The 25,010-nt window shown below is 38.0% G+C and overlaps 1 protein-coding gene across 1 annotated transcript in view; it reads right to left on the minus strand.

Annotated features, from left to right (window-relative positions):
* Positions 1-25,010, minus strand: part of LOC118633047 (ankyrin repeat domain-containing protein 26-like) — a 129,124-nt gene that overhangs the window by 37,719 nt on the left and 66,395 nt on the right. The window contains 5 exon segments of the mRNA XM_036266485.1: positions 638-683; positions 686-847; positions 12,585-12,698; positions 12,959-13,023; positions 17,327-17,497. Coding sequence (XP_036122378.1) covers positions 638-683; positions 686-847; positions 12,585-12,698; positions 12,959-13,023; positions 17,327-17,497 — 558 coding nt within the window.

Consider the following 25,010-nt stretch of genomic DNA (forward strand, 5'->3'; position numbering starts at 1 on the left):
CTTACACATAACCAAATAATACTCTATTAAATAATGTATTCAGAGTATATAACCAAAAGTGTAAAAACAGACTTAAAAGAGACATTTCTGGCAGCATTAATTATAATACATAATAATAAAAAACAACCAAAATTCAATTTTTAAATAAATAATGAAGTTTCCATATGGTGGGCTTCTATAATGATCATTCAAATGATGATATAAAAATATATGTATATATTAACTTATTACTAGAAGTATGGACTATTAAAAATTGCTATATTACCCTGGCCGGTGTCGCTCAGTGGTTGAGTGTTGACCCATGCACCAAGAGGTCACTGGTTGATTACTGGTCAGGGCACATGCCCAGGTTGTGGGCCAAATTCCTAGGGGGGGGCATGCAGGAGGCGAACAGTAGATGTTCTCTCTCATTGATGTTTCTATCTCTCTCTCCCTCTCCATTCCTCTCTAAAAAAATTTAAAAAAATGTTTTTAATTGCTATATTATTTTAAAAAATATTATACTCTATAATACTAAAGAAGTGTTCTTCCCTATAAAATCTTAGAAGGTAAAAAGGCAGTTACAAATTTTTTTCTACACATAAGTAGAATAAAAGTAAATATTCAAATATTTCTTTAAAACTAAATTATTCAATACCTCAGATTGCAGAGTTCTTGTTCCCATTCTACTTTTTGATGCTCTGAGATTTCATTTCTTTTGTTTCTGATAGCTCCTTTTGTAGGCCACTAACTCTACTTTCCATTTTTTAATTTTTTCCAGTAAGTAGTTCACAGTGATTGTTTCTAAGTTCTATTAATCTTTCATATGAAAGAACTGCATCCTGGATTTTTAATAAGCTAATAGAATCTGCATCAGAAAGAAAACAAAAATAAAATATATATGAGTACTTTTACTGCACAAAGAACTGTGCATTTTCACACACTCATTCATTCATTGAACAAATATACACTGAGTGCCTACCGTGTGGGCGACATTACACCAAGCTCTGCAGATGAAACAGACAAGATCCCTGGCTCTTATTAGCTTAATGTCTAGTAGAGGAGAAAGACAAATAAAATGATCATTATAAATTTGGGTAGACACCATAAGAAAACAGAATTCTGTGATCACATGACAGAACCCAATCTAGAATGGGTCCCTGGAAGATCTCCCTGAAGAAGAGACAGCTACACTGACAGAGGATGAGCAGGAAGCAAGCATACAAAGGGAGGAGAGCATTCTGGACCATCTACAGCACGTGCCAAAGTTCTACAAAATCTGCTGGCAAAGTGGAGTAACAGGTGTTGATTTACCTTCTTACCTGAAACAAGCAAAAACAAAACAAACTATATATTTTTGGTGTTGTTGTTGAAAGTATTACAGATGTCCCCCTTTTCTCCCTATTGACCCACTCCCACCCTCTTCCTGCTTATCCCAACCTAATGTTTATGTCCATTGGTTGTGCATATATGCCTATAAGATCTTTCCACCCCTCCCCCCTCCATCCCTCTGAGGTTTGTTAGTCTGTTCCCTACTTCCCATGACTCTGATCTATTTTGGTCGGGGAAAGAAAAAAAATAAAAAGACTATCAACAGGTATATTAAATGGTTTGCTATTCTTCTAGGTTTTCTTTTCTTTTCTTTTCTTTTCTTTTTATTTTTATACAAGTCTAGGTTTGGGGGAACAATTTAAATATACCTATATTTTAACTACTTTATATGGAAATATTCAACTATGGATACAATTTCCTGGGAAACTATTTTTAATGAAAAGCTATTTGAAATACAAAATATTTTATTCAAAAATTTTCTCAATCTTTATGCCACAGAAGAGTCTTAGAGTTCTCTCTCTGTTATGCAAAACTGCAGAAAAAATATATATTAATTTTCATTTTATTATTTTTTAATCCTCACCCAAGGATATATATTTTTTTCAATTTATCTTCAGATAGAGTGGGACATAGGGAGAGAGAGAAAAAGGGAGAGATAGAGAGAGAAACAAGGGAGAGATAGAGAGAGAAACATTGACATGAGAGAGAGACATTGATTGGCTGCCTCCTGCATGACCCCGAAGATGACCAAGGACCAAACTGCAGCCAAGGTACATGCCTTTGACTGGAATCAAACCTACAACTCTTTGATCCATGAGCCAACACTCTAACTGCTGAGCCAAACTGGCCAGGGCAATTTTCTTATTTTCTTAGAGATTTGCAAATACATTTTTAAAAATGATGTACAAAGGAAAATGCTCTATAAATACCAAGTATTGTTAAAGCATAAATCAATCTTTTATCTGCACACACGCACACAAAACACTACATTTAAAACTTACTCTCAAGACAACAGACTTCAGGCAATAAACGACAATGATTCCTGAAACAAATGAAGTAAGCCTAACGACTGTCCCAGCTCACTGCCTTGAGAGAGAATTTCCAGGCCAGAACACAGGGAAAAGGAACTGAAGTAGAGTCCACCAGACTCCTTGAGTTAGGTGATGAAGCTGAGAGTCTGGTGAAACCAAGGCAGGTAGAGATCACAGGTCAGAACACTGGAGAGGAGGCTCTGGAACAGAAAAGAACCCTGGAGATCTGCAGAGGGCACTCAGCCAAGTAATGAACAAGGTACATGTGTGGGGGGTGGAAGGGAATATCTGAACAGAGTAGAGGAAACAGTGCCTGGTACTCACCCAGCACCAGAAATACTGTCTATTCCCTTCAGCCAGGCTGAAAAAGCTCATAACTCACAGGACAATGAACAGAGTAAGCATAGAGGTCTGGCCTCAGTAGTGGGGAATAATTAGCCTTCAGCTGAGCACTGCTCTGGATTCACTTAACAAATCATAAGAGCAAGACTGAAAAGGATTTAACTGTTTATAAGTAACAACTATATCCCAAAACAAAGCTCAGAAATATACATAGAAATATGGAACTTAGGTTATTAAAATCAAATACCACTTATAGAGATGCAAATTATAATGTCCGACATGAAAAATACACTGGGTGGGAATAAATGCATATTAGACATCACAAAATTAAAAATTAGTAAATTTGTCATCAGTCACTTGAGAGAAAACTTAAATGGCTAGTGTATAATTTCCCAAAGAAGCAGGAGGAAGGGACAGAAAGTATTTGAAGAAACAATGGCCAAAAAAGTTTCTAAACTTAATGAAAAATATAACCACAAAGATCCAGGGCAGATATGTGTAGGAGAAAAGAAATGGAAGTAAATTACTGTAATTTTTTAATATTACATATGATGTGCTATAATATTACTTAAAGGTAGAATGTGATCACTTGAAGTCATTTACCATAAACCAACCCAGAGCCAACCACTAAAACAGCAACAATTATAGCTAATAAGCTCTCCCCAAAAAAAGAAATACAACTAAATCATAAAAATTACTCAATTAATCTAAAAGAAGACAGAAGAAGATGAAAATAAGAGCAAAGATGAGATGTGACCAAAAAATATCAAACAGTACAAATGGCAGATTCAAACCTACTATATTGACAATCACATTAAATGAAAATTGCCTAAAAGCACCAATTAAAAGACAGATATTCCAACTGGATAAAACACCAAGACCCAACTATATGCCACCTGCAAGAAATGCACTTTAAATATAAAGACACAATTTTTTTAAATTTAGAAATAAGATATATGACACTAACACCTAACAAATGAAAGCTGAGGTAAGGTAAGTGACTATCTTAACACCAAAGTAGATTTCAGAGCAAAAAGTATCAGCAATTAACAAGGTCACTGTTTGATGCTAAATTAATAAACAGCATAACAATCCTAAATGATTATGCACTTAATAACAGCTTCAAAATATATGAAACAAAAATTGATACAACTCAAAGAAAAATAGACAAATTCACAACTACAGTCTGAGATTTTTTCTTTCTTTCTACTTTTGTTAATCCTGACCCAAGGATATTTTTTCATTGATTTTTAGATAGAGTAGAAGTAAGGGAGGAGGAGAAGGAGAGAGAGGGAGAGAGAGAGAGAAGCATGGATGTGAAGAGACGTATCAATTTGTTGCCTCCCGTACATCCCGACAGGGGCCAGGGATTGACCTGCAACCCAGGTATGTGCCCTTGACCAGAAATCAAACTCACGACCCTTTGGTCCATGAACCAACATTCTAACCGCTGAGTCAAACCAGCCAGGACTACAATCTATGATTTTTAAAAATTTATTTATTGTTGACACTATTACAGATGTCCTCAATTTCACCCCCTTTATCCACCTCCACCCAGCCCCCGTCCCCTCTCCCTCTGGCCATCACCACACCGCTGTCTGTGTCCATGGGCTATGCATATATCTATTTTGGCTAAGCTATTCACCTTCTTTTTCATCCAGTACCCTACCCTTTCCCCCTGACCTCTATCAGTCTTTTCCATGTATCCATGTCTCTGGTTCTATTTTGTTGGTTAGTTTAAATTCTTCATTAGATTCCACATATAAATGAGATATGATATGTGTGTGGCTTATTTCACTTAGCATAATAATCACCAGGTTCCATACTGTCTCAAAGGATAAGACTTTTCTCCCTCTCTCTCTCTCTTTTTTTTTTTTTTGATATGTGCCCTTAGTGGAACTGAACCCAGGACTCTCTGGTCTGCAGGCCGACGCTCCAACAACTGAGCCAAACCAGCCAGGGCAAGACTTTTCTCTCTTTTACAGCCACATATTATTCCATTGTGCAAATATACCACAACTTTTATTCCTACTCATCTACTAATGGGCATGTGGACTATTTCCAGATCTTGGCTATATTAAATAACACTTCTGTGAACATAGGGGTGCATATAGTATTTCTGATTGGTGTTTCAGGCTTCTTAGGATGTATTCCCAGAAGTGGGATCACTGGGTCAAAAGGAATTCCATTTTTAACTTTTTGAGGAAGATCCATACTGTTTTCCACAGTGGCTGCACCACTCTGCATTCCCACCAATACACAAGGGTTTCCTTTTCTCCACATTTTTGCCAGTACTGTTGTTTGTTGATTTATTGATAGTAGCCATTCTGTCAGGTGTGAGGTGACATTTAATTGTAGTTTTAATTTTCATCTCTGATGAGATGATTAGTGACATTGAGTATTTTTGCATTTCTACTGACCACCTGTATGTCTAAGATTTTAATACTACTCATGCTAAGTGATAGAATAAGTAGGCAAAAAAACATCCCAAGTACTCATGGAATACTTTAAAAAAAAGACTATATTCTGGGTTATAAAATAAATCTTAATAAAAAGAGTCAGTCAAAAGAATGTAAGTCATATAATGTATTGACCACAAAGCAGCCAGACTGAAAATCTAAAACAAGAATATCTCTGGAAAATATTCAAATGTTTGGAAACTAAATTATATAAGTCATCACTGGGTAAAAAAAAAAAAAATGAAAGCCCTGGCCAGGTAGATCAGTTGGTTAGAGCATCACCCCGATACACCAAGGTTGTGGGTTGATCTCTAGTGAGGGCACATGTAAGAATCAACAGATGGAGGGAGGCAAGATGGCTGAAGCCTAAGGAAGTTTCTTCTGTCCACTTGCTCCAAGCACAGGACCAAACTTGAAGCCATACTACAGAACATTCAACTTAAAAAACCACCTGATAATATTTAATTGGGAAATACTGCAAGTGGGGAGCATGGAGCGGGGACAGGAGAAGAAGCAAAGTGGGTGAGTGAACTCAGGCAGCTGTGCAGCACAGCTGGGAAGATGGAGGGAAGGTACAGCAGCGAAGCTCCCACCCCCTGGGAGAAGGGGGACTCAGCCCCACACAGAGATCCCTACATGAGAGCAACAGAGAAGGGAATGGGAGCCCACGTATCATCAACAGTGGGAATCAGAGGTGATTCGGCCCACCAGGGGTACTCAGCACTATCCCAAGCTAAAAGCCAGTGTGTGGTTGCGACACCAGCCTGGGAATCTCCCGATTGTGGGAGCAGGAGAGGCCACAAAGCAGAACAGCACACCTGAGGAGGGATCAGAGTGGATCACACAGCAGTGAATCTGAGGGGCCTGACATTTCCTGAAAGAATTTTGATGGGGGCTAGCCAGAGTGCCTGGGGAAAGAGGTGCATTACTCCCCACCTGGAGCAAAGAGGGGAAAGGCTTCCCTTCATCCACCCATTGAACAGCTCTTGGCTGGAAATCAGCACCCCAGGAGCAAGGCCTTGTAGTGCTGGGCATTTGGATGTCTGGCTGGGTGGGAGCCTGGGCAGAAGCTCCACTCAGCAAAGCTGGCCATGCTGAAAGATTAAAGAGCCAAGCAGGACATTGCTTTTTTCTTTTTCCTTTCTTTTATTTTCTATTCTCTTCTGCTTGGGGTGGTGACCAAGGGGAAGCAGCAACCTAGGCAGAACCGAAGCACTGGAAGAAGAGGAAGAGACTGCATGCTCCTCCGATAAGCTACAGGCACCACCCCCAACAAAAATCTTTTGATATGACCCTGACTGGACCTGATACCCCACAGAGCCCAGTGTCTTGGGAGAAGGAAAAGTAGCCCAGAACAAATACATACAAGTGGGGAGCCCCCAAAATGATCCAGCCTCTGGGCTAGGGAAGCCCTGCCCATAAAACTACGTGCAATTCTGCCCTGCAGGGCTTCATCCAGGAGGCCCAGGGCCAGGAAAGATAGTGATTCACATTGGCCTGAACCAGAGAACTGCACGAGAAGACAGGGACCCACACACAAGCAGTCACATCCATCAACATGGGAGCAAAATCCAGTGAGTTCCATAAATAGCAGATCAAAGGTTTATTTTTGTTGTTGTTTTGATGTGTGTGCTTTTCTAATTCAGTTGTTTTTCTTTTCCCGCTTTTTACTTTCCTATTTAATATTTTATTCAATTTAGCATTATTACTTTCTAAAATTATTATTATTTTAGGCATTATTTTCTACCTTTTATTTTTTATACTTACCTTGTTTCTGATATCTGCCTTCTTTGCTTTCACACTTTTTTGTTTCTTCCTTTTCTAACTCCTTTGGGCTCACACCTTCTTGTATCCTTTTTATGTGTATATTTTTAATTTGTTTCTTTGTCTTTTTATATTTTTGTTGAGGCTGGTGCTTTCATCATGATGATGCTAATTTTTTCTTTCAGGTTCTATTTGGTTTGGTATGGTTTTGCTTTGCCTTCTTTACATTCATTTTTTTCTCCTTCTTCTAATTCATTTGATCTTGCACCTCCTAGTATTTTGTTCTGTGAGTGTGAGTGTGTTTTCTGTTAGTTTCTGTGTCTTTCACTTTTTATTATAGTTGATGCTGATTTTTCTGTGTGTTTCTTTTTGGTTTGGTCTAGTTTTGCTTTGTTTTGATCTGTCAACACCTATATAATAGTTGTCATGACAAGCTCAAAGGGGAGGGGTTGAGCCCACCCCAAAAACTAACAACAGCAATCAAGACCCAAATTCAACAGGAGAGCCCACATAACCCATACAAGGGTCATTCCTAGAAGATCAAGGAGACTTCTCCATTGGGTTCCACAAGAAGGCCACCACACCAAGACTAGGAGCCACAGCAGTCTTATCTGCTACACACGGACCTGTCTATGCATATAGATCAATGGAACAGACCAGAGAACCCAGAAATTGACTCAATCATTATGCTCAATTAATATTTGACAAAGGAGGCAAGAGCATACAATGTAGAAAAGACAGTCTCTTCAATAAATGGTGTGGGGAAACTTAGGTACATTAAAAAAAATGAAACTAGAACACCAACTTACACCATATACAAGAATACACTCAAAATGGATAAAATATTTAAATGTGACTCTTGAATTAATAAAAATCCTAGAAGAAAAAGTAGGCAACAACTGACACCACAGAAATACAAAGGATCATTAAAACATACTACGGACAATTATACACCAACAAATTAGACAATCTAGGCGAAATGGACAAATTTCTAGAAACACACAGTCTTTCAAAACTAAACCAAGAAGAGATAGAAAACTTTAACAGACCAATAACAACCAAGGAAATTGAAGATGCAATGAAGACTATCCCAACAAACAAAAGCTCAGGCCCAGACGACTTCATGAGGGAGTTTTACCGAACATTCAGAGAAGATCTAATACCCATTCTCTTTTAACTATTCTAAAAAATTGAAGAAGATGGAAGACTTCCGAACTCATTTTATGAGGCCCACATAATTCTAATTCCAAAACCAGATAAAGACACTACAAAGAAAGAAAACTACAGGTGAATATCCCTGATGAACACAGATGCCAAAATCCGTAACAAAATAAGAGCAAATTGGATCCAGCAATACATCAAAAAAATTACTCACCATGACAAAGTAGGATTGATCCTAGGGATGCAAGGATGGTACACTATTTGCAAATCAATAAACGTGATACACCACATAAACAAAACGTAAGATAAAAACCATATGATCATATCAATAGATGCGGAAAAAACATTAGACAAAATCCAGTACTGATTTCTGATAAAAATGCTCAGCAAGGTGGAAATAGAAGGATCATATCTTGACATAATAAAGGCTATATGAAAAACCTACAGCCAACATCATACTCAATGGGCAAAAACTAAAAGCATTTTCCTTAAGAACAGGAACAAAACTGGAATGCCCACTCTTGCCACTCTTATTTAACAAAGTACGAGAAGTCTTAGCCTCAGCAATTAGACATGAAGAAAACATAAAAGAAATCCAAATCGAAAAGGAGGAAGTGAAAATGTCATTATTTGCAGATGACATGATACTGTACATAAAAAACCCTAAAGATTCCATTAAAAATGCACTAGAATTTGGCAAAGTAACAGGATACAAAATTAACATCAAGAAATCAATGGCATTCTTTTATTATTTTTATTTTTTTTTTAATTGATTTTAGAGAGAGAGGAAGTGAAAAGGGGAGACAAAAACATCAATGAGAGAGAACACTGATTGGCTGTCTTCTGCATGCCCCCCACTGTGGATTGGGCCCACAATCTGGGCATGTGTCCTGGTCAGGAATTGAACTGGCAACCACTTGATGCATGGGTTGATGCTCAACCACTCAGCCACACCGACCGGACCAACGGCATTCTTATACATCCACAAAGAACTCATAGAAAGAGAAACTAAAAAAGTAATCCCATTTATCATTGCAGCAAAAAAAAAGAAAAAAGAAAAAATTAAGGTACCTAGGAGTAAACTTAACCAAAGAAGTAAAGGACCTATTCACAGAAAACTACAGGTCATTGAGAAAAGAAATAGAAGATGATATAAAAAAGTGGAAGCATATATCCTGTTCATGAATTGGAATAATTAACATCATTAAAATGTCCATACTACCTAAAGCAATCTATAGATTCAATGCAATCCCCATCAAAATATCAAAGACTTACTTCACAGAACTAGAACAAACACTCCAAAAGTTTATGAACTAAAAAAAGCTAAAGCAATAGCTAAAGCAATCCTGAAAATAAAGAACGAAGTAGGAGGAATCACAATACTGGATATCAGGTTATAATACAAAGCCACTGTAATCAAAACAGCCTGGTACTGGCACAAGAATAGGCATATAGACCAGTGGAACAGAACAGAGAACCCAGATATTGACCCAAAGCATTATGCTCAATATTTGACAAAGGTGGCAAGAGCATACAGAGGAGTAAAGACAGCCTCTGTAATATATGGTGCTGGGAAAATTGGACAACTACATGCAAAAAAATGAAGCTAAACCACCAACTTACACCATACACAGGAAAAAACTCAAAATGGACAAAAGACTTAAATGTGACTCGTGAATTTATAAAAATCCTAGAAGAAAATGTAGGCAACAAAATTTCAGACATCATACGCAGCAGAATTTTCACTGATACATCACCTAAGGCAACAGAAACAAAGGAAAAAATGAACACGTGGGACTACGTCAAACTCAAAAGCTTCTGCATAGCAAAAGAAACAACCATCAAAATGAAAAGGCAACCCACTGTGTGGGAGAGGATAATTGCCAATGATATATCAGATAAGGGGTTAATTTCCAAAATATATAGAGTACTCATACAAAACCAAAGGAATGCAAAGAACCCAATTAAAAAAATGGACAGAGGACCTAAAAAGACACCTTTCCAAACAGTATATACAAAAGGCCAAGAGACATATGAAAAAATGCTCAACATCACTAATCATCAGAGAGATGCAAATTAAAATGACTGAGGTATCGCCCTGGCCGGTTTGGCTCAGGGGTTGGAGCGTCGGCCCATGGTCCAGAGAGACCCGGGTTCGGTTCCCGCTAAGGGCACATACCTCGGTTACAGTTTGTCCCCGGCCCTGGTTGGTCGTGGGGGTGGCAGCCACTCGATGTGTCCCTTCACATGGATGTTTCTCTCTCTCTCTCTCTCTTCCTCTCTCTCCCTCCCGCTCTATCTGAACAAAAAATGGAAAAATATCCTCGGGTGAAGATAAAAAAAGGAAAAAAAAAAAAATGACTGAGGTATCACCTCACACCTGCCAGAATGGCTGCCATCAACAAATCATCAAACAGTAAGTTCTGGTGAGGGTGTGGAGGAAAGAGGACTCTAGTACACTGCTGGTGGGAATGCAGACTGGGGCAGCCACTATGGAAAACAATATGGTGTTTCCTCAAAAAATTAATAATTGAACTGCCATGTGATCCAGTGATCCCACTTCTAGGAATATACCCTAAGAAGCCTGAAACACCAATCAGAAAGAATATATGTACCCCTATGTTCATAGCAGCACTATTTACAATTGCTAAGATCTGGAAACAGCCCAAGTGTCCATCAACAGATGAGTGGATAAAAAAGCTATGGTACATATACACAATGAAATACTATTCAGTTGGAAGAAAAAAATATCTTGTATCCTTTGAGATGACATGGATGAATGTGGAGAGTATTATCCCAAGTGAAACAAGCCAAGCAGAGAAAGACAAATATCACATGATCTCACTTATTTGTGGAACATAATGAACAAAACAAGCTGAGGAACAAAATAGACCCAGAGACAGAGAAATAGAGTGCAGACTGACAAACCTCAGAACAGGTGGATGGGGGGTGAGGGAGGAGGAGGGAAGAGATAAACCACAGAACTTATATGCATGTATATGTAAACAAAGACATGGACAATAATGTGGGGATGGGGACAGGATTGGGAGGAGGGTGTCACTGAAGAAAAGGAGAATAAATAAACAAACATTAAAAAAAAAAAAAGAAATATGCTGTCATGTTTTGGACACTATTATTTATTCCAGAAAGACTGAAATAAAAGAAGCAGTCCTGTAATAAATTTGGGTTTAACGCACATAGCAAAATTTTTAGAACACATTAAAATAATTTGACCTCTCATGAATATTTATCAAAAAATTTATATATTAACTGTTAAAATATCTTCTGATAGAATAAATCAAATAAATGCCAAAGAAAAAACAAAACCTCTTAAAACTCAATAAATAAAAAGACAACTTAATTTTTGAAATAATAAAAAAACCCTGACCAGTTTAGCTTAGTGGTTAGAACATTGGCCTGCAGACCAATGAATGAGTCATGGGCTTGATTCTGGTCAAGGGCACATACCTTGGTTGCAGTTCATTCCTGGCCCTTGTTGGGGTCATGCGGGAGGCAGCCACTCAATGTGTCCCTTTCATGTTGATTTTTTTCCATCTCTCTATGTTCCTCTCTCTTCCTCCCACTCTATCTGAACAAAAATGGAAAAATGGCCTCGAGTGAGGATAAAATAAATAAATAAATAGGCAAAAAAATACACAGTTTAGAGAAGATGCACAGATGGCAAATACACACACAAAAAGATGCTCAACATTATCAGCTATTACGGAAACACATACCAAGACCATAATCATATATATATATACACACTACACACCCAACACAATGGCTGAGGTTTTAGAAATGGACGATACTGAATGTTTGCAACGATATAGGGGAATTGAAACTCTCATAGGCTGCTGGTGGGAATGGAAAATGCTACAACTACTTCAAAAAACAATTTGGCAGTCTCTTATTAAGGGATATAAAGGGTCACAAGGAGACTTTCAGGGACTTCATATATGTGTATAGTTTGCCTAACCTAGCTGTTGAAAATAAAAGCTCTACTACATAAAAAAAAAAAATGTGTAAGACAGTAGCTGTAATATAAATAAAAAGAAGAATGATACAAAGTGAACCTGGAGGATTATGGCCTTTAACCCTATAGCAATGAGAAATAATATCTGGGTTTTAAAATGGTGAGATCTGAATTTTTAAAAATATACAATTATTATGGTTGCAATGTAGACCAACTTTCCAGGAGGAGAAACGGCAGGAAAAACAGCTCTGAGGTTATTGCAATATTCTAGGAGGGAAGTCTTCATAATCAGAACTTGGGTGAAGGCAGAGTCAACATATTATCACACTAGCCTTCCCATCCACACTGAGTAAAGTACAGTGGAAATTATCATAGCTCTTTGGCTGAGAGCATACAATTGCTTTTATTTTATTTTAATATAAAACATATTTGCCAGATAAATAGCTCAAAATATGTCCTTCATGGTACAGAACTAGACAAGGTGTACATATATTTCTATAGTATACATAAAATCGCTCTATAGTTATACAATGGTCCTACCTTTACAATCCATGGCAAGTTGGTCAATTAGCAACATGAAATTCTTATAATTGGTGCAAGGCAACTCAAAATGTTCTGAAACTGTTCCAGATGACTGAGTTAAGTCATCAAGGTCTCCACAGAATTAATTTTCTCTTTAACCTACAAATAAATAATATTGTTTTTCAAAATGTTGATAAAATATACTAAGTATATAGAGTGATAAATATCCACTTTTTAATAAAAGCCAAAATATAGGTATTGTTCAAAGAACTGATTTTTATCAAAAAGGTACCTTTTAGTGTTTCTAAATTACTTTTTATAAGTAAATGTCCCTACAGCAAAGGAAGAGTTTTCATTTTTCACTGTATATTTTATAATGTATTCTTTACTACAGATAATATTTTTGATATTTAATTTTTAAAATACCTTGTTCTCTTTACTAGATGTTTTTTCCTCACTAGATGTTTTCTTTGCAGACCTAAAAAAAACAAAAACAAAAAGAACAAACAATTATTTTCAGGCAAATACTAAATACTTAAAATACAAAGAATAGCCGATCTATTATTTCTTATATAAAATTTTCTACATTTGTAATTAATTTTCTACAAGGGGGATTAAACAATAAATATGAAGAATAACTAACATTAAGGGACAAAGAAAATACACTAATAATATTAACACAAAGTATTAAAATTAGATCAAGATGACAAAGTAAAAGGAAAAACATAAAGTTTGTTACTTGCACTAGTTTATAGGAAGAAATATACCATGAGTTTTATTGTCATGTTCAATAAAAACTAGTTTTTACTGGCCCTAAGACCTATTTGGAAAATATTACTTAAGTCCTGATATGAAAGAAACCCTTTTATAATAGTCATGATATAAGCTTCTTGAGGTCTTAATGTGCAATTGCTATACATTATTATGAGCATTTTACATGTTTTAGGAGCATTTTAATTCTCACAAAATTCTAAGAGGTAGGCAATATGTTAGGTATTTTACAAAAAAAGAAAATGAGGCATAGAAAGTCTTAAGTAACTTGCCAGAGTCTATGCAGCTGGTCAATAACAGATACAGAATTCAAACCCAGGAAATCTGGCTTCAAATATGTATTTTAAAATATGCTTTGAAAGTAATACTTATTTTTTAGTGTGTTTAAGTGCTATGATGGCAAATAAATTTATATTATTATTCCATTTATAGCTATAATTACAAATAGTTTCTGAATATTACATATATATATATTTTTTTATCCTCACCCGAGGACATTTTTCCATTTTTTTGTTCAGGTAGAGTGGGAGGAAGAGAGGGAGAGAGGGAGGGAGGGAGAGGAAGAGAGAGAGAGAGAGAGAAAAACATAGACATGAAAGAAACACATCGAGTGGTTGCCACCCACACAACCCAACCAGGGCCAGGGACAAACTGCAACCGAGGTACGTGCCCTTAGCAGGAGCCAAACCCAGGTCTCTCTGAACTGCAGGCCAATGCTCTAACCGCTGAGCCAAACTGGCCAGGGCTGAATATTACATATATTTTTTAAAAATAAAAAGAATTTTATATCTAGGCCATATCGAAAATACTTTTAATAAACTAAAGAGGTTTCTAATAAATTCATTAACAGGTACTTATTCATCGATTCAACTATTTATTCATATATTCAACACATACTTATTGAGCACATAGTGTGTTAATGACACCACTGTTACAGAAGGCATGGTTTTTATATTTTAGAACGTTATAATATAAAAGTGATAATCTTTGATAGATGGTTACTAGTATATTTTTCTATTGTACATAAATAAAATCTTTCTTCCCCCAGAATCTAACAAGACCATTAAGTTAATATAACCTAATACTTCAGAGTACCTTACAAAATCATAGCTACTCATAATGATACTGTCAGAGGCATTATAATATCTAGAATCTTTAAGATGACTAAATGCTATTCAGTATTGTCTTATTATTTATGTTTATTTATTTATTTATTTTTAAATCTTTATTGTTGGATGTAAAATGTATTAGATGTTCCACATTTTTCCCCCATTGACCCCCTCCTCCCCACTCCCGCCCCCCTCCCACCTTTTCCCACACTATTGTCTGTGTCCATTGGTTATGCATATAAGATCTTTGGTTTATTTCGTCCCACCCCCCCAACCCCTTTCCCTTTGAGGTTTGTCAGTCTAGCAATGAATTTGTGCTTCTTAATCCCTTCACCTTTTTCACCCATTCCCCCAAGCCCCCTCCCAACTGGCAACCAACAAAATGTTCTCTGTATCTATGAGAATGTTTCTGTTCTTCCTGTTCATTTTGTTTGTAGATTCCATTGTTGATAGATATGTATTCATTGCCATTTTGTTTGTTCAAACATTTTATCTTTTTCTTCTAAAAGACCCTTCATCATTTCATATAATAACGGTTTGGTGGTGATAAACTCCTTTAACTTTTTCTTGTCTGGGAAACTTTTTATATGACCATCGACTCTAAATGACAGCTTTGCAGGATAGAGTAATCTTGGTTGTAGGTTCTTGCTTATCATCACTCTGAATATTTCTTGCCACTCCCTTCTGGCCTACAAAGTTTCTTTTGAGAAATCAGCTGACAGCCTAATGGGAACTCCCTTGTAGGTAACTAGCTGCCTTTCTCTTGCTGCTTTTAAGATTGTCTCTTTGTCTTGAACCTTTTGCATTTTGATGATGATGTGTCTTGGTGTGGGCCTCTTGGGGTTCATCATGTTTGGGACTCTCTGTGCTTCCTGGACTTGTATGTCTGTTTCCTTCACCAAGTTAGGAAAGTTTTCTGCCATTATTGTTTCAAACAGGTTTTTTATTTCTTGTTCTCTCTCTTCTCCTTCCGGCACCCCCAAGATGCGAATGTTGGGACGCTTGAAGTTGTCCCAGAGGCTCCTTACACTATCCTCATTGTTTTGGATTCTTTTTTCTTTTTGCTGTTCTGATTGGGCATCTTTTGCTTCCTTATATGCCAAATCGATGGTTTGCTCCTTGGATTTATGTACTCTATTATTGAAGCCGTGTAAATTATTCTTTATTTCAGTTAATGCCTCCTTCAATTCTAACTGTGCATCCATGATTTCTGATTGGTTTTTTTTTTTATGCTCTTGAGGCCCTCCCTAAGTTCACTGAGGTTCTCACTAAGTTCAATGAGCATCCTTATAAGCAGTATTTTGAACTCAGTATCTGTTAGGTTGCTTATCTCCATTTTGCTTAGTTCTTTTACTGGGGTTTTGTTCTGTTCTTTCATTTGGGACCTGTTTCTTTGTCTCCTCATTTTGGCTGCCTCCCGGTGTTTGTTTCTGTGTATTACTTAACGAGAGGTATGGGGCTCGCTGAGACCAGATGCTGCTCGTTTGAAAGAATTTAGGAAAAACCTGAAGCAGGATCTAAGAGAGGCCAATCCTATGGTTAAGCAAGTGGCAACAGCTTGGGTGGGTTTGAAAGTTGGGTGGGGCGGGGCGGGGCCTCAGGGAGTCAGCAGGGCGGGGCTACCAGTGTGAGCCAGGTTGCTGGAGTCCCAGATATGGTGACTGTCTGCCGCCCCAGGGAAGGGCTCACCAAAGGAACAAAGGCCTCTTACAGCACGTTTGTCCCCGAGAAAGCCCTCACTCCAGTGCCAAACAGCTTAGTTCTTCTCTGTGTGTTTCTGGCGCCCCTTGAGCTGCCTCCCCTCCAAGCTTAGAGGGAGAGAGTCCGATAAGCCCGTGCGCGGGCCCTTTAAGGAGCTGCCTGGGGCTCCAGCCGCTTCAGCCTCCCTGAGCCTCAGTTCCCGCTGGTTTATCCAGCCTGAAGTTATGGGGACTCTCTTCCTGGCACTGGAACCCTGAGCGGGGCACCTGGTGTGGGACGGGGACCCCTCAGTCCTCAGGAAGGACCTTCCCAGCCCAGGTGTCTTCCTGATTTTTATCCGCCACATGTGGGTGTGGGACCAGCCCGTCGCGCCTCCGCCCCTCCTACCAGTCTGGATGTGGCTGCTGCTTGAATTCCGTAGTTGTAGGACTTCCATTCAGCTTGATTTCAGGCGGTTTTGAATGATGGTTGTTCTGTAGTTTATTTGTAACTTTGATGTGGTTGTGGGAGGAACTGCGTTTACCTACGCCGCCATCTTGACCGTAAGTCTATTTATGTTTATTATTATATAATTTAAAAAGCTGTGTATGATCATATAACCTTTAGGTAATTATCTGCATATTCATATATGAGAATATTTCAATGGGAACCAATTCTGAATAAACAACCTCTTACCATAATCTGTATGTGATTGAAGTACTATGAGCAATTAGTTCACCATAATCTTTAGAATATAATGTAATACATTCAACAAGCTATCTAATACTTGGAAATCAAAATAAACTTAACTTCAATAAGCATATCTTCCCTACTGGATCTTTTCCAACAATATACAGACATCCTCTAAAAGCTCCCATCTTAAAACAAAAAAAGAAAGAAAACTCCCTTGAATTCCACATTCTTCTTCTGTCATCATCTATTTTTCTATTGCCTTTCTCAATAAAAATTCCCTAAGAAGTTGTTTTCATTTATTCACTACAGTCTGGCTTCCATGGCAACTAATTATTGAAACTGCATATTGTAAGAGACAATTATTATCTTAACCTTTCAACAGTGTTTGATACAGCTGTTAATTCTCTTGCCTTGGCCTGTACACTACATTATGTTGTTTTATTTCAAGAAAAAGTAATCATTGCTAATATTCCTTCAGCTAGAAATAAAAAAAATTATAGATTTCACCTTCTACCATCCTAATCTACTTCACTCAAACAGTTGTTATCATTCACTTCAGGTAGACCACCAGTTAGTGAATCAGCCTTCTCAAAAGTCAGTATAATCACAGGTCCTTCCAATGTCCATTTTTCAATTTAATTTTTCTTTACTTCCTTTATTTGCAAGCCATGACTGCTGCTTTAAAACATCCATTAAAGAAACCAAAGTTTTCTAATAATCCTACTGATAAAGGATTTAAAAATACTCTAAAATTCCAAATCTTACCTATCTTAATTTATTAATTCAAAATACAGTTATGAAGTACCAACCACATGGAAGGAAATACACATCCCTTGCTAAAAGACCTCAGCGATACAAGTATAATACAGTGTGATATTTAGGAGCTGACATATGAAAAGTTTTAAGTGAATATACGGAAGACTTTACAGAAGAGGTAAAATAAATACAGGAGGTCACCAGAAAAATAAATAGTAGAAAGAAATTCTACTTGGAGATCAGAATGTGAACATAAAAATTAGGCACATAGCATCAAGGCGTGTCCTGGGAACTTGAAAGGAAAAATATCAAATAATAAAAGCAATGTCCAGCTGGTATGGCTCAGTGGATTAAACATGGTCCCATGGACTGAGAGCTCCCAGTTTGATATGTGATCAGGACACATGCCCAGGTTGCAGCGTCGATCCCCAGCCTGTCAGGGTTGGACGGGAGGCAGTATCTCTCTCACACTGATGTTTCTCTCTCTTCTTCCCTCCCTCCCTTCCACTCTGATCTAAATAAATAAATAAATAAATAAATAAATAAATAAATAAAATAAAAGCAAGTAGTGAGAGATGAATCAGGAAAGAAATTTTGAAGAACACTGAAGGCTCCACTAAGAAGCTGGATTTTATTGCTTAAAGTAATGACACCTATACATGGGAGTAATAATTAGATTTCTGCTATAAATCATTTTTATGTGCATGAGGCACATATAACATGAAGGATGAAATCAGAGAAATATCTTGGTGGGTAAAAGTTTACTTTTAAAATACCCACATGTTGCCCTGGCCGGTGTGACCCAGTTGGTTAGGGTGTCATCCTGTACACCAAAAGGTAGGGGGTTTGGTTCCTGGTCAGAACAAATATGCAGGTTGCCGGTTCAATCCCTGGTCAGGATCTGATCAATGTTTCTCTCTCACATCAATGTTTCTCTCTCTCCCTTCCTCTCTGGAATCCATAAAATAAATAAATAAAATAAAACACCCACATGCTGCTCTGACTAGGTAGCTCAGTTGGTTGGAGCATTGTCCCATACACCAAAAGGTTGTGGGTTCTATTCCTGGTCAGGGCACATATGGGAGGCAACCGATTGATGTTTTGCTCTCTCCTCTCTCTAAATAAAATAAATAAAATGCCCACATGTTGCAGTGATATCAGCATCACGGCTGAATAAGGAGTCCCGTGTCATGCCCCCCTACCCCACCACCATGAACAACAATTTGGCATCCATCCACAAACAAAAGGGCCTTTGTGGAAGCTATGGGATATATCATCAGACATTGAGGAATCTAAAGGAAATCTCACCCACCCTTATTTTGGATAAGCATGCACACCACAGTCCCAGCTGTGAACCCTGACTGCCCAGCCAATCTCTGCAGTGCCTTGAAAAAAATCTACCAGCCCCTTGAAAACACTGTTTAGATGATCACCCACAGAGGAGAGTGCCTTTCTGAAAATCCAGGTTTCCCCCAGAGAAGTTACAGCACACCAACTGGAGGTAAAAAGACATCTGGATACAGTTGAGAGGAGGGTTATTAAAGACTGGAAGGGGTGACTGTTACTCCAAATGTAAACACAGCAATACAAATCTTTAAGGAACATGAAATAAACCAAGGAAACATGACACCATCAAAGGGAGTAAAATAAACTTTTGGGAACCAATCCCAAAGATGAGGAGATAAGCAATTTAAGCAATAAAGAATTGAAAGTAGTAGTTTTAAAGGAACTCAGTGAGCTACAATAAAACACAGAAAGATAATTCAAGAAAACGAGAAAAAAAATATGCAAACAAAATCAGAAGTTCAACAATGAGAAAGAAATAATATAAAATAACCAAACAGAATTTCTGGAATTAAAGACTACAATGAATCAAATGAATAATGCAAAAGATAGCAATGACAACAGGATTGCTATCACTGTAATTAACTCGTTATTAATAATAGGAAAGGAGGAAAGGGAAGGCCAGATGGTATAGGCATGTTATTTGGGCAGCTTCACCAGGAAGCTGAATTTCACACTCCCAGGGAACAGGGTCCTCCTACTCCCTGCAAAACACTGGGGGAAGGAATCCAACAAGAGAAGATAGACGATTGCCCAGAAAAGTTGGGGTGACTAGAGAAGGTGCCTGTCAATCACACCTGGTTGGCCAGAACAGGCATGGCCAATGCAAACTCAAGAAAATTTGTGAATACCTAATCTCCTACAAAGGAACTCTCTCTCATTGCTCTTGTGCTTGACTCCAGTGACTCTTGTGCTCTTTGCTTGTGGGGTTCCTTTGCTCCTGCTTCCTTATATTCACTCATGTGGTCCAAAGATATTTGGACCCAGCACACAATGGACTTATGGACTACAAAGAGAAACACAAGCTAAGCTAGCCTAATGCTAGATGGACCCAGCTCTTAATATGAAACAAAAATTCTGAACACTGACTATAATTTTAGCTCTACTGAAGCCCCAGCTACACTTCTTCTATAACTGAACTAAAGAAAATGGAACTTTAAAAACCAGGGGTGTAATTCTTTCTACCATATTTCATCCCCCAATGGGGACCTCTGGAAATTCTTATTTCATTGGTACCCCATCAACGTCACTACCACAAGCAACCAGGGCAGACAAGCCCCTCTCCTATCCTGTAACAGAATAAATCAAGCAGAACAAAGAATCTGTGAATTAAAAGACAGAAACTTCGCCCTGGCTGGTTTGGTTCAGCAGTTAGAGCGTCAGCCTGCAGAACAGAGAGACCCAGGTTCAGTTCCCACTAAGGGCATGTCCCTCGGTTGCAGTTTGTCCTTAGCCCTGGTTGGGTCATGTGGGTGGCAACCAGTCAATGGGTCTCTCTTGCATCAATGTTTCTCTTTTTCTCTTCTTCTGTCTTTCCCTCCCGCTCTATCTAAAGATAATGCAAAAATGTCCTCAAGTGAGGATAAAAAAAATAGACAAGAACTTCAAAATTATATAATAAAATAAAAAAAAAAAGAATAAGCCCTAGCCAGTTTGGCTTGGTTGTCAGAGTGTCAGCCCACAGACTAAAAAGTCACAGGTTCGATTCCTGAACAAGGACTGGTGCCTGGGTTGCAGGTTCATCGCTGACCCTGGTCAGGATCTTGTCAGAAGCAACCAATAGATATGTCTCTCGCACAATGATGGCTCTCTCTCTCTCTCTTTCCCTCCTTGTATCCCTTTCATTTTATCTAAAAGTCAGTGAAAATTATCCTCAGGCGAGTAGTTAACAAAAAACAAACACACAAAAAAAGAAGTGAGAAAAGCCTATTTGAATTCTGGGATATGTGCATAAAAAAGGTCACATACTAAACCTGACAAGCTCAGAAGAGGCCTGCATGGCAGCCTTACAAACTTAGAGACCTTAAGTAACCACAGAGGATGATCTGAAAGGAAAACTTTTTAAACTAAAAGCAGTTTATAGCAGGCAGTCATGTCCTAGGGTAAAATCTTCCCTGACAAAAGTCAATCTTTACCTTAATTGAACTGTTTATTGTCTTTTTGCATCTACAATAATATACTTTGGAATGTCAAAGTGAATTTCATTTTCCTGACCCCCTCCCAGGCACCTGGGAGACCACAAATTTCCTCAGAATTATTATCATATTAATTGCTGAGTGTTAGTATCTTATACCCTCCTATGTAAAAGAAGTATGTGTCTGTCATTTTACTTTTTATCCAAAGAGGTTTCCCCTCCTTGCTTTCTCCTGCCTCCTTAATTAATCACCAATGAATTTCATGTAATCCACTATGTCTTCTCTTTTGATTGTAATGTATAAAATAGGGTGCAAAACTGCCATTTTTGTGGAGTATTTTTTCAATCTGTTGAGATTTTGCTTCCCAGCAACTGTCATCAGTTTGGCTCAAATTAATTCACAAAAATTCCCTAAAGGTTTGAATGTTTCTTATATCCATATGTACCATCAAAAGAAATAATTTGTGAATTACTGCAGTTACAGAAGGTGAGAAGAAAAAAGGGATAGAAAGCATCTATAAAAAAACAATGGCTGAGAACATCCCAAACCTGGGGAAAGATTTGGACATACAGATACTTGAAGCTCATAAGTCACCAAATAAACTCAAACAGATCTTCTCCAAGACACATTATAATAAAGCTGTTAGAAATCAAAGACAAAGAGAAAATCTTAAAAACAGAAAGAAAAAAAAAATGGCTTCCAACTTATAAAAAAGACCTCATACATCTATCAGTGAATTTCTCAGCCGAGACCTTTCAGGCCCAGAGAGAGCAGAATGACATATTCAAAGTGCTCAAACAAAAAATAAACCTGAGAACAAAGATCACTCAATCTAGCAAAGCTATCTTTTAGAAAATAAGAAGAAAACAAACAAACAAAAAACCCATCCACACACAACAAAATCCTTCACACAGATATAAAGTTATACTACAAGGCCACTGTAACCAAAACACCCTGGTACGTGAACAAGAATAGGCATATAAATCAATGGAACAGAACAGAGAATCCAACACATTATGCTCAATTAATTATTTAACAAAGGTGGCAAGAGCATACAATGGAGTGAAGACAGCCTTTTAAATTTATGTTGTTGGGAAAATTGGACAGCCACATGTAAAAAAAATAAAACTAGACACCAACTTACACCATACACGAGAATAAACTTAAAATAGAGAAAAAGACTTAAATATAACTCGTGAAACCATAAAAATCCTAGAAGAAAACATGGGCAGCAAAATCTCAGACATTACACATAGCAAAATGTTCACTGACACATTACCTAGGGTAATAGAAACAAAGGAAAAATTAATAAATGGGGCTACATCAAACTAAAAGCTTCTGCACAGGAAAAGAAACCAGCATCAAAATGAAAAGGGAACCCACTCTTTGAGAGAACATATTTGCCAATAATACATTGGATAAGAGGTTAATATTCAAAATATATAAAGCACTCATACAACTAACTCAACAAAAGGAAGACAAATAATCCAATTAAAATGGGCAGAAGAACTGAAAAGACACTTCTCCAAAGAGGACATACAAATGGCCAAGAGACATATGAAAAAATGCTCAATGGCACTAATCATCGGAGAGAGGCTCATTAAAACAACTATAAGATATCACTTCACAACTTCTAGAATGGCTGCCATCAACAAATCTTCAAACAAGTGCGGCAAGGATGTGAAGAAAAGGGGACTCTAATACACAGCCAGTGAAAATGCAGACTCGTGCAGCCACAATGGAAAATAATATGATATTTCCTCCAAAAATTAAAAGTGGATTTTTCATCCAGTAATCCCACCCTTGGAATATATTGTAAAAATCCCAAAACACCCATCAGAAAGAATATATGCATTCCTTTGTTTATAGCAGCATTATTTACAATAGCTAAGATCTGGAAACAGCCCAAGTGCCCAATAGTAGATGAGTGGATAAAAAAAGCTGTGGTATTTTTACATTTATCTTCAGACAGAGCAGGAGGAAAAGAGGGAGGAAAAGAGAGAGAAAGATCAAAGTGAGAGAGACACATCAAGTGGCTGCCACCCACACAACCCAAACCGGGGGCGGGGACACACTGCATCTGAGCTATGTGCCTTTAGCGTGAACCAAACATGTACCTCTCTGGTCTGTGGGCTGATGCTCTAACTGCTGAGCCAAACCGCCAGGGCCCCAGTGTCTATTTTTGAAACTGTTATAAGAATACAGCCACAGCCATTCATTTACCTATTATCTATGACAGATTTCAGAGATCTGATGGTCCACAAAGCCTAAAATATTGATTCTCTGGCCCTTTACAGAAGAGGTCTATCAGTCCCTGATTCAGTGGATTAATCCCCTGATGTGTTTTACTCACTATGCTGAAATGAAACAAGACTGCAAAATGGCAATGGAGTGAATGGAAGCTACACAGACCATCTCCAAGTACCAAACTGAAATTACAACTAAAATAAAGACGAACCATCAGGAAACAGCAACAGAAATGCTGCTATGAGGACCATATAACCAGAGACACTGAATCAATCCTGGTAGGATTGCGGAGGCACAAAAGGGGGGCTGGGAGCCCATGGACAGCAGCAGGCTTAGCTGTAGCAGCACCCTCAGGGTTAATATCCCAAGCCCACTCCATAGCACAGAGAGGGCTGGGACAAGTGCTAAAATAGCTACAGCCACTCACCTTGGGCTACAGCAGAGGGAGGGCAGACTGGACTGGAACTGTGTGGAGACACTCAGGATTTGGAGGGCGCTCAGAGCTTTTGCTGAGTTGCGGCCACGCAAGATAGTGGCCATTTTACTGCTTCCCAGGGCTCTGGGGATAGGTGGCAGCCCCTCCCTTGGAGATTCAACCCCATCCAGGTGGGCCATTGAAATGCCAATTGAGGCTCATTAACAACCAGCATCTGCCACACCCTCAGGAAAACCTCTTATGTTGAACACCTAAGGGAGTTTTTCATTCAACTGAGAACCCAAGGCTTTTCAAGTACTGAAACTAATAGCCTCCAGGCAAAATGCTAGAGGATAACGAAATCTTTCCTGGGCTTGCAAATCTACCAATAAAAGTAAGACATGACAGTGGTGTTTAACATGGGTCCTCCCACACTCATCAAAAACCAGTAGAGGGAGCCACAAACAGCAGAACACCAACACCCACAGGGAAAATTTGGCAGGCTTCAAAACCCACTGAGACAGCCAAAATAGTGAAACAGAAACAAATCACAAATGAAAGAAAAAGAGACCTCTACCAAAGATGAGATCAATGAAGTGCAGTTAAGCAAGTTATCAGAGGTAGAATTCAGAGTCTTGATCTTGAGGAAGCTCAACAGCATGAGTAAGGACATCAACACCATGAGTAAAGACAAAGAAACATTGAAAATCTACCAATTGGAATAAAAAACTACCAAGAAGAAATGAGGAATGACACAGCAGAAATAAAAAACACATTGGAAGGACTAAACAGCAGAATAGAGGCAGCTAAGGACCGGATTAGTAAATTAGAAGAGAAGGTACAAAAAAATCAACCAATTAGAAAACAAAAAGGAAAAAACAATTAAAAAACAGGAAGACAGCTTAAGAGAACTGTGGGACAGCTGGAAACGTAATAATATTTGCATCATCCTTGAAGAAGAAGAAAATAAGCAAGGGTTAGAGAATATATTTGAAGAGATAGTGACAGAAAAATTCCCTAATTTGGTAACAACAACAACAAAAAAGGCATTCAAGCTCAAGAAGCACAGAGAGCCCCAAGTAAGAAGAACCCAAACAGAACCACACCAAGACACATAGCAATTAAAATGCCAAAAATTAAAGAAAAAGAGAATACTAAAGGCAACAAAAAATAACAACAGGTTATCTACAAAGTAACCCTCATAAAGCTATCAGCTGACTTCTAAACAGAAACACTATAGGCCAGAAGGAAAAGGCATGAAGTAATCAAGGTCATGAAAAATAAGAATCTGAAT

This window comes from Molossus molossus, unplaced genomic scaffold (genome assembly GCF_014108415.1).
Source record: "Molossus molossus isolate mMolMol1 unplaced genomic scaffold, mMolMol1.p scaffold_m16_p_1, whole genome shotgun sequence".
In the NCBI taxonomy this organism is placed as follows: domain Eukaryota; kingdom Metazoa; phylum Chordata; class Mammalia; order Chiroptera; family Molossidae; genus Molossus; species Molossus molossus.